The 16,726-nt window shown below is 37.9% G+C and overlaps 2 protein-coding genes across 6 annotated transcripts in view; both read right to left on the bottom strand.

Moving 5' to 3' along the window:
- GABRR2 (gamma-aminobutyric acid type A receptor subunit rho2) overlaps window positions 1–5,751 on the bottom strand; it is a 45,653-nt gene extending 39,902 nt beyond the window's left edge. For both annotated transcript variants that reach the window (XM_042803576.1, XM_042803578.1), the window contains exon 1: window positions 3,664–5,751. In XM_042803576.1, coding sequence (XP_042659510.1) covers window positions 3,664–3,851 — 188 coding nt within the window. In that variant the 5' untranslated portion in view covers window positions 3,852–5,751. The remainder of the gene's footprint in view (window positions 1–3,663) is intronic.
- An 86-nt stretch (window positions 5,752–5,837) lies between these two features.
- Window positions 5,838–16,726, bottom strand: part of UBE2J1 (ubiquitin conjugating enzyme E2 J1) — a 44,403-nt gene continuing 33,514 nt past the window's right edge. For all 4 annotated transcript variants that reach the window (XM_032989933.2, XM_042803580.1, XM_042803581.1 and 1 more), the window contains 2 exons: window positions 14,422–14,553; window positions 5,838–7,074 (listed from right to left, as the gene is read on the bottom strand). In XM_032989933.2, the coding sequence (XP_032845824.1) occupies window positions 6,805–7,074; window positions 14,422–14,553 (402 nt within the window). In that variant the 3' untranslated portion in view covers window positions 5,838–6,804. The remainder of the gene's footprint in view (window positions 7,075–14,421; window positions 14,554–16,726) is intronic.

Here is a 16,726-nt window from a genome sequence, read left to right as displayed (position 1 = left end):
ATCTCTGATGAGGTATTCCAAATCACTGACCACTACCAGAAAACGTGGCGGGAAGTCTTTAGCTAACAGAAGCTCAAAGTCACTTCTATTTCAAAAGCGCGGTGTTCCTGCTGGCTGAAGCACGAGGCTTTGCACAACTGATAGCAGAGAGGAATAAGCAGACTTGGAGCCAGACTGTGTCTGTCTGCCCAGTGCCGAGACCACTGGAAACAATTACCACTCACAGGCACAGTCGAGACGGCCAACGTCTCCTGAGCCCTCCCTTCTAGGACAATTTATGTACGGTGATAAACATTACCAGAGTCATTATCAGCAATTGTTAGTGAGCAATAAGTATTAACAAGACCACTGTTTTTCAGAGTTTATCTTTTTCTGTGTGGAATTTCCGGATTGATAGTTGAGAAGGACAACCAGGATTTGTTTGCGGTTCCTGAGATGCAGCCACCGCAGAGCTACCAAAGAGTACCCCAAACAGTTTCCAGTCCAGTGCTGGACACAGCAACAGCACTTGCTTGGCACTTACAGTAAGGCTGATGCTCCAAGGAAGCTACAAGCACACATACGCATGCACTGTACAGTCAGTACTACACATCACACGTCTGACAGCTCCCTGGAAAATCCCAGCCAGCAACACGGCAGCACAGACCATGGCCCATCTGACACACACCTGCAGCTTTCCACACTTACACCAAACACTTTGGTCCTTCAGTACCAAAGTCTTTACCTCCTCTCTTGAAATTTATTCCCTGGTGTGTCGGTAATGCTGGGGCCAATATCCCCTGCCCAACAGTCACCCAGGTGACTTCAATGGGTTTTACTTTGCAGTTCATTTATCACTTGATTTCCCTAAAACAGAAGGAAATGCAAAATTTTTTAACCAACAAATCTTCTGTTAGCTGTAAGTCCTTGCTTTCGCGAACCATTTGCTAGCTTGTACCTCAGCAAAAAGGCTCTTAGCTTCATACAAACAGGTGTCGCCAAATCCCTTCACACAGTTTTGTAAGATAAAAGGCAGGGAGCATATCCCTGGAAAATGTAAAAAAACCTACCATCACATTACAAAGCCAGGAGCTGCTACTCAAGGAGCACACACTGATACTTCTATGCAAAGCCTGGGCTCTCCGGAGCATAACGTGACACTGCTCCAGGCAATGGTCAACGCCACTGCTGCACGGAGGCAGATGCTCCCGTAAGTCATACCTCTGTTTTGGACAAGAGCTGCATTATCAGCGAGGGGGGTGTGCAGGAGTAAGAGAAAATGAAACATGACGCGGTTTCTAATTAAGCGTTACCCATTCAGCACGCTGAGGCACCGCTCATAGGACAAATAATGCATCACAGTTCACTGTTAACTAATTAAGGGGAGTAATAAAGGGTGCACAGGCAACACTTAACATGGCATTTCTTCATTTGGGTGGCTAACTCCACAGCCCTAGCCCGGCTTCGGCATTTTCCTTTCCCACGAAGGCAGAGGCTCAACCCCTCCGTGCACGCTCAGCAGGCGGCTGTCTCGGCGCCTGCAGGACGTTACCCCAGCCAAGCCCGCGGAGCTCCGGGCGTCAGAACCTCTCTACAGCACCCACGCTATGAATTACAAAACTGAAGATGTTCCGCGCTTGCACGACCCAAGCTAGCTTCTTGAAATCAACACAGAGACCTTGAGGTCAGGTTGATGTATCACCTTAAAGGACACAAACTAGCACGCTTATCCAATGTAGATTCCCAAACATAGCAGTAAATTTTCTTGGCTAATATGTTTACTGAAAAATTTACTGTATTTCTTATGGCAAGCCAGCAAGAGAAATACTAAGCAGAAAATGTGATGAAATTATTAAAAAGGACACTCTTTTCACTTATTTTACATGATTAGAAAACCAGCACAGGATCTGGTTTTAATTTCCTTTTACTAGAAAAGTCCACTAGTCATTGCTAGTTTAGAGACAACAGTATTTTTTCTATGTAACTGGAAATTTACAATATCAATGTCACTGCTCCATACACTCTTTTCTTTTTTTTTTTTACCCAGTATTGCAGAATTCTCTGTATTTAAAATGTCATTCACATTTGATAGTTCATAAATCCTGATTTTATATACTTTTAAATAAGTACATTGAATAGGAAATATATGTGTGTGTGTATATAAGGCATATAGTTCCTCGTGTTCTACCTGGCTGGAAAACTGTTCATTAAAATAATTATTGCATAGGAAACCAAACAGTATCAATTATTCATTACGGTAAATTAATTTATATAAATAATTTTAGCAGTGCTTTGACTTCCACTTTATCACAGCTTCATTAAAATAACAGCACTGTAGAAATTGTAAATTATTTTCGCAGTGATTAAATGAAGTACAAAATATTCAAACAACTTTTATCCCAGAGAATGGCACTGCTTTTGGGCAAGGTCATGTTTTAAAAGAAGGATTTATGCTATTTAGTTACTCTGAAGTAGATGATCACTATTACATGCGAATGGTTTCTAAGAAGATGCTACTGTTGAATCCCCTGCATTTCCCAGAACATAGACTTGGAAAAATTTTCAGTTAAAGATCTCATTCAATAATGGAGATTCTGTGGAAATCAGTGGTAAAACTTCAGTTGGCTTTAGGATTTCAGGATCAGGCCCTAGCTGTTTCAGCTTTGTAACATTTACGTCACTAAAAGCATATGCTACTGTATTTTTTCAGTAAGTAGTATAAATCTGAGAGCATGTTAGGTATTCTTTCCTTTCAAGTATATCACATAAAATGCTCAAGTAATACCATTCCCTACAAAAATGTTGAGTGTTAAGCCAAAAAACCCCAACAAAATAAATGAAAAGATGAACGTTTACAGCCATAGTGAAGCCATTTAATTAGACGGATTAACCCAATTTTATTTTTGAGCCCTCTGAACAATGAACAGTCTTGTAAGATATAACTGCCACTGCATGACATAACTACAAAAAAAAGGATAACATACTTTGGACTGTCTGACAGGTTTGGAAGATTATCTTTTCTAATGCAAACCTCCAGTCAAATCTCAGCAACAGTAAATCTAATAAACTTTACTAAGATCTTTAACTCTTTCTTGTACCTTTGCTTGACTTTAAAATATATATTCTTTTAAAAGTTTACATGTACTTCTTCAAAATATACTTTTAACTTTACAATCCCTGGGTAACTTCCAGGGATTTATTTGTTATTAATTAGTATAATGCATGCTAACCAACATTCCCACCTCAAATTGCCAGAGAATAACATGCAATTTCAAGCGAACATAAGTAGCACAGACATTCCAGCAAGCAGGGTAAACAGCCTGCTCTTGAAACACTGCAGAAACAGTATGCAGATTTGAACATCTCTGTTAATTGCTACTTCTCTGAATTCTCTTGGTAATTCACACATAGGGCCAAGAATATTTTTGCCACAGTCCATGCTGAAGTGGTCAACCTCTCTGCAAAACCTGCCTCAGTAAGCGTTAATTAACATCAGCATTAAATGCGTCCGTTTACAGTTAAAACCAGTTATACTACCAGGGACTGTTATAAAAACATTATCTATAAAGGTGTTTGCACATGCAATATACACAAAGACACTGTCAGGGCAGATTTTTATGTCTGTGTAGTAATGTATTTATAACTCTCCAGGGAGAGAAACGTACGTGTTTTAATCACCCTTACCTTGCCCTCTGCACCTCCAGCTGGCCTGTCCACCTCCTCCTCCTGTGCTTTCTGCTTTCCACAAGAAGAGCTAAGCAAAAGATTAATAAAAGGAGCTTTGCAAAACAAGGCATCTTGCTGGAAGCAGGAGTCGGGCACTCTGCACTCCAGTAACCTCCTGCAGCACAAGTCCCCCCGGGTTTACACATTGAATCAACTCCGATTCCGGTGTCGCGTGTTCAGCGTCAGCGGTCGGTGGTAGAGACGCTGCTTCCCCGACGTGACGTGACGTGTTCGACAGGTTTTCAGGGGCTTCTCACTCCAAGCTTTTCCCTCATCACTGCTTAATGATTGGACATTACTCGCAAAGTTTGCCTCACCAAACATTTCCACTGGGTCCTAAAGGATGTTTGCTAAAGCCATTATATAAAAACTCGCAATTCTGCACGCTAGCTTTTTGCTCAATCCTCTAATCTCAGGACCGTGCCATCCTCCTGCCAGCCTGTGTAAAAACAGGCTGTCCCTTTTCATCAGGCTTTCCAGATTTTCTGTTCCTTCACATGGCATCTTTTTCAACTGGAAACTGCCTGTGCCACGTTTCAGACACATCTATCACTGTAAAATGTACATATTTTGATGGCTTTATAGCAGTTGAGATTTTATTTTCCAGTTCAGTCTGGCTCTTTATGCTGTTGAAGATGAAAGATGAGCTATTTCCTCTGAAAATGATGATTTTAATTACTGCTAACTTTGAAAGGAAAATTAAAACACTGTAACCCCCAAAGTATCTACACATGCAATGGACTCCGTACATAAATCAAGTCACCATTAGCATTTATTTTTTCAAATAGGTATTTGCACAATCAGGCATTTTAACTTTTAAAGTCTCAAATAAAAACGAAGAGCTACGAAGCAGCTATTTCTTTAACCACAGCGGAAGAGGCTGTTTGCAGAAACCCCTCGAAGCTCCCTTGCTCAGGGCCCACGCCAGGGGCCCCACCGCCTGCCCCTCTGCAGGAGACGCAGCCGCTTCACTCACAGCCAGCGGGCCCCACGGGTACGAGAGCAACGGTTTGCTTGGCGCAGCAGCGAGGCTCTAGGAATAAAGAAAAGCACATTCAGAGCAAAACTTCCATAGGAGCAAGCGGGGCAAAACCCAGCAAAGCTGTCTTTTTGGGTTAGATCTCTTCCAGAACTCTCTTCTGTGAGCCCCGGTTTGCAAGACCTGAATAGAACAGCTATTCGGGCAGCATAAACTAGGAAGAACAGTACTTTTACTTTAGATGCTACAAGATCTGGAGAGGTTTTGGGGGGTTTTGGTGTCGGTTTTTCTTTGGTTTTGTGTGGGGTTTAAATTTCTAATGAAATAAATATACAAGTCAGTATTTTTATATGTGTATATATAAATACACATATTACTATAGACATCAATTAATATATTGACACAAAATTGTTCTGCAGCAGAATGTGTAAATAATTGCTGAACTGGCTGAACAAACTACATGCTTTTGGTTGAACTTCTTAAGAAAACTATTTTTTGATCTTTGTTCCATTGCACCTGCAAACAAGATTATCAACAATCCACAAGAGAAGTGTTAAAAGCAAACTCAGGTTTTGTTTCTTTAATTTTCACACCCCCCTTAGACACACAATGGGCCTTCCTTATTTTAGAAGTGGTTATAGCTACTTTAATGTTTCAAAACACTAATACATACTATATTTAACAAAATTTAGGAAGGCTGTACGTAGCTTGATAAATACTTGCTGAGAAACAGAATGGGAATCTCACTTAGGTCAGTGCTATCATGTTGACAGAATTAAATTAAAGTTAGCTAAATGTCATTGCCTTTGACAAAAACATGCTAGAATACATTTAAATCTGAACAATAATACAAAAGGAAAATTATCCCACTGATTTCTTTCTTTTCCTACACTGCAATACTTAAACATTCACGGATAAAACCTCTCAAAACCTTAACAAATGCAAATCTATTGCTTGTATATGTGATTTCACAGCATTCATGACTATTACCGGTTATTTTTTAATAAACGAATAATAGAGAAACCCTCTGGGTCCAATACTGAATTTAGGTTTAAAAAACCTAAACAAAAAAATGGAAATGGAAAAAATGGAAACAAACAAAAAAAAACCAAACCACAAACAAAAAGCAAAACACTATGTGATACTTGAAACATAACTGACGACTGGCTTGAAACTGTTTATTACTACCAGGGTTTTAATAAATATTTCTCTTAAGCATGTTCATATATATATGACAGTTTAGGTATAATAAGGTTTAAATTTTCTTTAGTAAATAAAACCACATATGAAACTTTCAGTTTAACACATTATGTATATTTCTGGTATAATTAAAAGACAATAGCTCTGGGTAAATAATTATATTACATATTTATAACTATTGCAAGAATAGACATGTTTTATATAATCTTCAATTTAAAAAACAAAACAAAACAAAAACAAAAAACAAGATATACAATTGAGAGTATTAGAAGAGGACTTTCAAATCTTGCAAAAGATTATCCAATCTTTCTTCCAAAAAATGAAAATCAAAATAACGCAAGTAGTTTTCTGGCCCCTTCTTTCCTCCTCCACCCCCTTACCCCTTTCACACACACAAAGCAGCATCACAACCAATTCATATATGTGTGTTCCCCCTCTAGAAATGTCTCATGGTAAATTAAAGTGGTTACAAAATGTATCCCTTCTAAATTAAGAGTTCACTGGACACAAACACATAGTAGTGTTTAATTTTATAATTTCTTATCCAATGTCAAATCTTGTACTAACTTAGAAGGGGTGATCAATTGCATTTACGTTCCATAAAAAAGTGAATCAACAACTTCTTTTAAATTGTCTTTTTCTAGTTGATAAATTACTCAAATTGACTCTCCCCCACACATGCCTTAATGTTACTATGCCACTGCACCTTTTCTCCAAGTATCCAGTGGGCATTCAATTAACACTTGTAGTTAAATGTCCAACTTTGCTTTTCTTACAAGTAATGCATCTGTAGGTACATTAACATTCATAAGGATTTAAGCGTAAATACAAAAAGTAATCTTTGTAAACAGTTCTCATGTCATACCCAATGCAGAACGCTCACCGAAGCATTCAAGTCACTGCTGTTACAACAACCAACCTTATAACTCAAATATATACTCGTTAGCCAAACATATTCTACGAAAGATAAGGGCTGCCAATGCAAAAGTCAGAAGAACAATGAGAACAGTTGATCCAGTGTGGTTCATGTTGACTCGTGGTTGCTGCACCCGATTGAAGTCAGTCGAAGACGGGGCCCGTCTCTGGCTCTGCTGCTGGGCACGGCGCTGCCGAGGGCTCAGAGATGTGTTAGTGGACGCAGGCGGAGTATGCTCTTGGCTGGCTGCTGTGCTGCTGTTCTGAGTTTCAGACTAAAAAGGAAACACCGAGAGTTGAGAGGCAAGACAGTGCGTGAGACGAGCAAGGAATAAAATCAGAAGGAGTAAAATATACTCTTCACGTAATAGTTAATACTTGAAAGACTGATAATACATGTGGCTAGTTTTACATGTGGATTGTTACAGCCATCGGTTTTGTCCATACGCTATCTTGAGAAGGCAGCTATTTCAAGCTGCAAATTAGCAGTTCTAAGGACAAGAAAAGTCTGAAGAAAGTCTGCCAAACAGTATTTGAACTCTAGATTGGTTCCAAATCAAGAGATTTCAAATATCTTTGTCTAGGATTTGCTTAACTCTTTGCAGTTCAAGAAATTGTTAATAATCCTCTGAATAGTTAAGTTCCTGAGGATTTGTAATGTCACCTATACTGAAAGGGAAACAAGTTCGGGAGGGCAAGAAAGGAAGGAGAGAAGTCCTGAGAACTGCAATTGAGCAATGCTGCTCTGCTTCCTGTGGGCAGCTGGGCCCAAAAGCCTATCCTCATCACCACCAACACCACTGGAAAAAAACAACACAAAAATCCCAGACACAAAACACTTAAGTGATCCCTGCACGAATTATTGAGCACTGTACTTATGCATGCACATACCTATTGCCCTCTACTGGTCAAACGTTGGTCTACCATTATATGTAGTAAAAAAAAAATAAACATTGACAAGTGATGCTCAGCTCAGGAGAGTATTATTCTAAAGAAAATAATTTTTCAGTTTGTAATATCGAAACTATGGGTTCTGTTTCTCCACCAGCCTAATTCTGCTTGCTATACTAAAAGGCTCAAACTTTCAGCATTTTAATATTTAAATAGTGACAAACAACAGTTGTTGGAAATAAACATTCTGACAAGGTTCAATTTTCAAGTGTTTTTAAAAAAGTAGCTCTGACAAGAAGTTATTTTTTTGAAGTCTTCACTTCTCAGAACAACATGCAGGTATCCCCACTTAAAGCAACCTGCAGCTATTTTCCAGAGCTAGCTTTCTCCCCTCCTTCTGAAAGACTGATTATCATTTCAGCAGGTAAAACTAGAATTCTGGACATTTTATACTTGCTTCCAAACAAAAGCCTTTTAATGGACACAATATCCATAACCCTGAGCACTGTTTCAGCTAGCTACTATTTCCACAAAACATAACCTTTCCACGTGGCCGAATAAGGAATGTCCTCAACTCTATAGCAGGTTTGATGATCCCCAAGACAGTAAGTACCACTTGGTCCTGTGAGTCTTTGTCCACATACTCTACATGTGGGAGAAAAATTCAAAATTTTCACCTAGACAGTGATTTGACTAGCCCAGGGAAGACACCTTCCTTTGCTATCTCCTCATCATTAGTATTTCCCACTGCTTATTATCAGCAAGGAAGCACTGATATAATTACTCACCACATGTGACATCTTGCCTGCTTACACAGGTTTCTTGTCTAAGCAAGCAAGTAGCTTGGGTAGCTTCAAATAGAAATGTTTTTAAACAATTTTTTTTATCAGCAGAGACAGCCAAAACCACCATGAGCAGCTTGCCACGATTTCCACAACACTGCAGAAGAAAACCATACTCCTTCATACTGAAACCACCTGAAAGCTCCTCATGCCAAGGAAAATAAAGGCTTAGCGGAGCTGAGCCACTGAAAAATTGAGTTTCTAGATTAATCTACACTTCCATCTCTCAAAAGGGGAGAGAACGAGAAGTGAATTCAGGAAGCAAGAACTGCAAATTCAGCAGGCAAAGTGTTATTCTTCTTAAAGCAGCTTTTAAAAAGGGAATTAAAAAAAAAAAGTCTAGAAATGGTCCTGATCCTTCATATTTACTAACAACAGTAACTAGCACTGGCTGTCACACACCTGGGCTTCCTCCCAGCACTGCAAATTTTTAAGTTAAAAATAGAAAGGTCCGGTGCTGAAGGAGACAAGGTGCCATACACTGACACGAATGGAGCTGTGATTCAAGAGAAACCTCACTGACAATTGCAAAGCTTTAAATTATTTTTTGGATGAAATTATATAGATCCATCAGGGCAGCAGAAGACCGATTGCTTTACCCAAAGCTGAGCTAACCCACTGCCTTGGGATTCCCAACTTAGTCAATGTCCAAATATTAGCAGATATGCAGAAGCAAGTTAGATAAGTGTGATCACTACCCGATATAAATTTGGGATCAGGTGCTACTATATCTCAAATAATATATACATCTACGTAAAGACTTTTTTTGTTTGTAAACTTAATTGTTAAGAATCCAAAAAATGGCAGATGGGCTATATTATAGATGAAAAAAATCACAATCTTCTTGTCTTCACTTACAGCAAGTGTTTAAATTATCCTTAAGAAAAAATGTCAAGATTTTGCGATGAATGCAACACTTCACATGACACAATGTCCATTCAGTTTTAAGTAATTTTCTGCCAAACCATACTAGAAATGTTGGGGATGCAGGCTTAACAGAATAAAAATAAAAATATTTTAAAATAATTACATTGTAGCCCCCTTTAGCATCTGATCTTTAAAGTCACTGAATATGCACTTCATGTGTCATATTATTTTGCAAGCTTCTGAAACTGCTAGGACTGCTAGAAAATTGCTCCAAGGACATCTCTGTTTGATAAATAAGGCTAGTGTAGTAAAATGTACACGTATCAGAATTAACAAAAAGTTCTATCATATAACAAAATGCAAGTAAGGAGATCTACACTATGTTCAGTCTACTAAAGAATGGTAGCATTCACTGCACCACTTACATCTCCAGGCTGTTATTTTAAAAGTTTTTATCAGAATGGTAGAAGCACTAAATAATCATCTTGGAAGGGATGTTTTAAAAATATAGCAAACTCTAGGAACTTAGAAATATATAAATCCTCTGGGTTACTGAAGCTTCATTCATTTATACTCATGATCTCAGAGAGATACAGAAATAAGAAGATACAAGGACAGGTGAAATACTTGCTTGTCCATATAACTTCCAACTGAAAAACAGCTGAAGCTTGACACAGCATGGCTTAAAGGCTTAAAGTAAGAAATATGTCTTTTTTTAATGAAACAAAGTTGGACCAAATAGTCTTGATTGCCAAGGCACTTAAAATTGTTGCTGTAGTATTACAAAAATTAAGACACCACTTAGTGATAGAAGGAAACATTTTTTAACAATGTATCATTCAGAACATATGATTAAAAATACTGGCGTCTATAAATCCCATGTATCAGAACACAGCCTCATTTTCCCACAGAAAGCTCCCTCATCACTTCAACATTAGTCAACTTCAGTTACACTGTTTATTTCATCACTCCTCATTATAACACTTCATCCAGCCAGTGTATTAGTGCAGGACACTACTATAATATAGTGTTTAATAACAGGTGTACTGAGGTCCAGTATATTCCCAGGTTATCAGAAAAGCATCTAACCACAGTTTTTATCTTCTCACTTTGTAATTCTTACCGAGTATCAACTTTACTCATCAACTCTAAGTACCAAGGCAGGACATCGTTCCACATCAATACACTAAATGTAGGTTGCTACAGGTGGGGGGGAAGTCCAGACTCCCACAACAGTCCACGTGGGTTTAGTCAGTGCACCCAGGGGGGCAGACAGAGCAAGGCCCCCTCCCCTACCACCAGCCCCCGCCTCTCTGTGGGCTGCAGTGCTCTCGAGCCCCTGCTAGCCAGTCCTAGTCCCACAGACGGTGCTGAGAGTTTTGGTACCAACATTTAGGTGACCACTGGCATAGTAGGCGACTTAATCTGGATGCGAGTCCTACCTGAGTATTTATAACTTATTCATTCAAAAGCATTCTTTTGTGCAGATGTGGAAGAATATAATTTTCTTAACGATAAGGATAATTACTTTTATCAAGCCAACTTCCAGCATTACCTTGCTTGTAATTTGAGCACTCAAACAGGAGTAATATACCATTACTTTGCCCTGAGCAGACATCAACAGCTACTACAAATTAAAAAAAAAAAAGTGTACATATATATATCTCTATATAGTCAGAATTAGCCTAGTCTGAGGTGTTTTCTGCACTAGCTTCAGACTCCTCAACAAGTGCTATGCTGCATAATGCTTTAGGTAGCCTACTGTTTTAGCCTCAATAATACTTAAAGCCTGTTCTTTGCAGCTCTCTATCCTTTTGCCCAAGCTGCTGTGGCAGCATTTTTCAGAGCCTCCATGGCAGTACAGTTCCTTTTATTGTTCTCATGCTGTTGTAGTCATTGCCTTGCACCTGCAGACCTTGGCAAAGTTGTTGTGACAAGTTCTCCTGGGAAGCAACTATCACTGACATGAGAATCACCCCCCTCCCCTCCTTTTTATTAATTCAAAGATAAGTCATTTAAATACTTGATAAATATTCTCTAATAATACAGGTGCACAAAATTTTAACAGCCACTGTGCAACATTTGCACTAGTGTTGCACACTTCAGTCATGGCTAATAGGCCATGAATAGGAACAAACAATAAGCAGGTCTTGATGAAAGGTACATAGTACTAGGTGAAAAGCATGGCAAAAAGTCACCTTCATCATCATCATCACCATGTGCTGTGCTGGAGAGACAGCCTCTATCTCTGTCTGCTCTTTAAACAGCAGGAGCTATGGAAACACATGTTCAACATTGCACTGGGAAGATATTTAGTCCTCAGCTAGAGAGCAGACCAAAGTGGACACTGTAGTAATTTAAAGTGTGGCATCAAGATACTGGCTGTCAGTCTGGCAAAATGACAAGAGAAGGTGGGAAGGGAGGGAAGTCACCTTGAAAATGAGCTCAGGCAGGGAGAGCCCAAAAGTCAAGATCACTGACAGCACATCTTCAACAGCACAGACACACCCAGGCAACAATTACATCACATAGTAAGTATCTTCACAGGCAAAAATCTGTAAGACTACAAAGTAACACAACAGTTCACACTATGACAGCATTGCTGTTACTAAATTGCCATGGCTAAAACACAAACTACTATTTCAAATCGAGTTTTGAAAACAACAAAAAAATATGCTTTACTGAAATACTGTAAGTCTTGGTGCTTCTTTATTCAGTGAGGCTATACTCCTTTTTCTAAGTGAAAGCTGACAGAAGAGAAAGTTAATTCAAAATATCATTTCTTCTGATGGTATGAGAAATTTTCTCTTCAGGAATAACACCCCCATGTGGAACAGGGGAATGGACTCAAAGAGATGCCACACCAGTGACCCATTTCACTGTGCTCTTCACACAAGAATTCTGTTAAACCTATCCCAGGAGGGGCATCACTGTACTCACAATTGCCTTGCCATTAATTCATTAAAAAAATATCTGTCCTTTCAAGTAGCTTTTTAAAGATAAAAATCATGGAATAGACAATTGCTAGAGAGAACAAATCCGCCCATGAAGCGGTCTGTAGATTGGTTTTCCCATAGTAAAACACAGCCTACAGATCCCCTCCTCCGCACCTACAGGTAGACCCTTTCCTTAGCACCATTTAACATCATGTTTTTAATGAAGACTGGTTACAACTGTTCCAAGAGCAGAGAAAGGTAACACTCCATTCTTCCTGCATGATTACTGATACTTTTTTCCTCTGTATTGAGAAGCAGGACATAAGGTCCCATGACTTCATTGTTAGGCACATTAAGTCTACTATACCAGAAGGAATTATGCAAGCTAATACAAGGGTTCAACACTGGGTCTACCTCAGCCCTTTATATTCTCAAAGGGCATAAATTTCAAGTTCACAACAGCAAATTTTCTACAACAATTAAGTAAATGCTAAACAATTTTATCAGGAAGTGGTTTACCAGTTAGTGGTAAACATTTTATCCAAGAGAACGAAAAATAGTTCTGATGTTGCCCACATCTAACGCTTATAACTTAGTAAGGTAGAATTAGGTCTTTACACAACAAAAGCTAACCCAACAAACTGATTTTACACATGCAAGAAGCCCAGCTGAGTAGAAAGGTTTGCATGAATACTCCTTCACACCTATTGCAGATCAAGGCCTCTGGACTCCTGTGAGAAGATTTCTATTAACTTTCACATGAATAAGAACACAAAAATAGCAAGCTCAAGTTCTTTAAAATAGTCTTTCCTGCTACACATTTCTTTCTTCCACTGTGTAGCTCTAAGTTTTCACTCCCCAAAGGATCCAGAAAATTCCTAACACTCAAAAAATGTGGCAGATCAGAAAAGCCAGTATTGCTTCAAACTCAAACTAACAACGAGTGTAACAGTCTGATCCCTTAAAACATGTATCCACTTTTCATCATTTACAGTTTATCACATAAATATTTTAACATACATTTATATGTTTAAAGGTCTTATTTCACATGGGACTGTTCTGTTGAAAATTAAGTTAATCATTACTTATTAAATCAGCATAATTGATTAAAGGAAATTTCTTAGAAATGGGATTAACAAAAAAAAAAAAAAAACCCAAACCACTCTTTTTTCTTCAAAAAAATGCTAGCACTGCCTTGGTATTTTGAGTAGTTCTACTGTCTTAGCCAGGATTTATAGTATGAAGAATAAAATAAAATGGTTTATTAAATCCCAAACAATCCGGAAAAATCCTTATTGTGGGGAAAGATGTATGCTATTAGCATGTTTATATTTCTATATAGCTTGAAAATGTTACAAACATGCAACAGATGGTCTGACGTTATTTGATGTTTTAGTGTTTTTAACCTATCTGCAGCCCCATCCCCTCTAAAAAAGACAGCTTAGCTGGGATTTGCCTGCAATTTATCAGTGAATTTAGATTGCATTTGTCACAGTCATAACAGCAGCTGCCTTGGCCCACCATGAGCCCTCGGTCACTTCTGAAACCATTATGTAAACCCTACACCTAGCAGTATTAAAACCTAAGTGTCATACTTCAAATGGTAAGAATATTTTAGTCAGATTTACTTAAGTGGTTATAAAAAACAGGAAGATATCCTTAATTAGCATCTAAAAGCTACAAATTATCACTGAGATATTTTTTTGCCTCTGGCTACTAATTTTATTGCAAAAACCTGTGATATATTATGCAGACTGTAAACTGTAGTGCTTCAGACACCACAATAATTTAATGAACTGTTAACTCATACATTAAAGGAACAACCAGGAACAAGAATTGCTAAAAGAACATTATTTATTGTTTTTAAGAGAAGGAAGTGAAAGCAAAGAGATTGCTATTTCTAAAAGTGATTTGGCATACTATGTGCAACTTTACACATAGATTTTATATAAAAGTATGCAGAAGTTCTAGAAGAAATGTATGAACTACATACTCTTAATGAAGCCTCCAATCAGCTTAATAGTACCGATTTCACCTTCAGACTATGCCTGTACTTGCTCTGATGAAGCTCAAAGATGGACCATACCGTTGCACTTGTTGGATCCTGGAATGCTCTAGCTGCACCATCCTGCTGGGGCTCACGTGAAGGAGCAGAGTGGCTCAATCCTGACATGTTTGAGGGTCCAGCATCAGACTTCCTGGATGAATTGACTTCTGCCTACAAGAAGTATGTATGTATGCTTCAGAGAGAAGATCAAAATTTCACCAAGAAGATTTGGCTTATTTTGGAATGTGTATTTTAATGTATGGAGAACATGAGACTTACTGAAAGTATGCTAACAGCATTTCAGTTACAAATCAACAGGTTTAAGAAATTCTCATTCTTTAGAAGTAAGACTACAGATGTGCAAACATCAGCTTAAAAAACTATTCTAAGCTTGCTTGCCCATAACAACAGGTATAACATTCAAAAAATGTACACATATATAGAGCAAAAAAGAAAATTCTTCAGAAGATTCAAGACAACATCATGTCAGAAATAATACCATTTTTAAAAACTTCCATTTCTCATGTCCTTAAGTGAATGCTGACTAGTGTTGTTATGAGTGAACTAATATAGCCTGTTTCTCAGCGTGGCTACTAGCCCCCAGTAAGTGCTAATTTGATGTGGCTATACTGGTTCTAGTACCGAAGTTGCCTCACAGCCAGAGTGGGCATATATGCATGACACTATACTGTGTCAGGCATGCATACCTCAGGTTTCCAGTATTTAAATTTTAGCACAAGCAGACCAAAAGAAAAGATACAAGTCTTAAAACATTGCTTTTGCACACATTTATAAAATAGCTAATAAACATCAATTCCCAGAATTTAGGTTTCATGGTTTTAGAAATTTGAGACAAGAGATCAGCAGTGACATGTAGAACAACATGAACAAACCTCTTGTTAAAATGGTATATATGCCTGAAACAATTCCTTGGGAAAGGAAAAGGACATAGCATCATAGTCCTGAACTGAAACACTTAAAAATTGATCTGGTCATGACCTTTGGATTTTTTTTTTTTTTTGATATGTACAAATTTTAATCAGCAAGCAAGTCACCTCCTGAGTCATGTATTGAGATCTCAATTTATTATGAAGATACCAATTCAAAATCTAATACCTGTCTTCAAATGCAGATATAAGTAGTGGTAGTAATAGTAAGAAATACAAACAGTAAGTAGTAAGAAAACAACCAGTTATGGTGATAACAAGCTGATAAGATCACAAGATAATAATATTCTTTCATTATACTATTTTCTGTGAGGAAATTAAATGCCCTGTTTCTTGATGTATATTACTTCAGAATAATCTGAAAAATATGTCACTGAGACAACCTGAAGATGAATTTAAGATTTAAAACACTTTTGTCACCTAGTCTCTCTTTTCTCCAAACCCCTACCTCTGCTTCCAGAAAAGCTGGAGAGAACACAGACGTGAAGGGAAAAAGATCAGCATAGTTAAACGTAATAATGAAGGTGAGCAGAGAATCAATTTTACTGCAAAATATACCTTGTGATGGCAATATGTAGATAAACCATATTGGTTTAGAGTAATGTGTATGCTATCGGTCATCCATTTTTTCTTTTAAGTGAAATGGAATTTATAGTATATAGCACCTAAAATGAACAAACCAATTTTCAAGTCAATGTAAAGCTGATCTAAAAAAAAATGTAATTTTCTATTAAAACAGACAGGAACAAAGGTGGAGGCTCACAGAAGCAAGAAAACTGTAATGAAGAAATGTGGTTTGTTATTTTTTTGTCCTGAATTTCATATTGCTTTCTCAATACCACACATGGGAGGTTTTTTTAAAGTTACCATTTTGCTTAAGGCTGGTATGAAATAATTTCTCAGGATCATCTAGAAAAAGGAAATCCCTTCTTTAAGGATCAAGATAACGCAGAGGTTGCTAGTATGTTTGCTAGTAGAGAGGCTCTCTCAAATTATACCCTCAATCAGCACACTGATGTTAAATCTTACCCCATAAATTGTCATAGAATATACGCAAATGATTAAAAACTTTTGTATTCCCTGCTAGTAATTCATACTATTAATTTACTACAAACATATCAATGTAATGCCTCAGCCTAACATCAATCAAACAAAAAGTCAAGCAAAGCAGAGAAGCAGGAAGCTTAAAAAACTCCCAAATCCTTAAAATTTGATTTAAGGAAGGGATGGCAGATGCAACCAGAGGACAGAACTGTTTTACCTTGTAAAACCCACAATGAACTGTAAAAGGCTATAGAAACCTGAGGCTTTTGTTCATTTTTCCCTTGCTGAGTGCTTATTCTTAGGAGGAAGAATAAAGTACGTAGATACATGGAATGCACCAATATTCTTTAGAA

The sequence above is a fragment of the Tyto alba genome, unplaced genomic scaffold, assembly GCF_018691265.1.
Source record: "Tyto alba isolate M040663 unplaced genomic scaffold, T.alba_DEE_v4.0 Super-Scaffold_40, whole genome shotgun sequence".
Classification (NCBI taxonomy): Eukaryota; Metazoa; Chordata; class Aves; order Strigiformes; family Tytonidae; genus Tyto; species Tyto alba.
The sequence above is the reverse complement of the archived record's forward strand: the minus strand, read 5'-3'. Positions and strand labels throughout refer to the sequence as shown.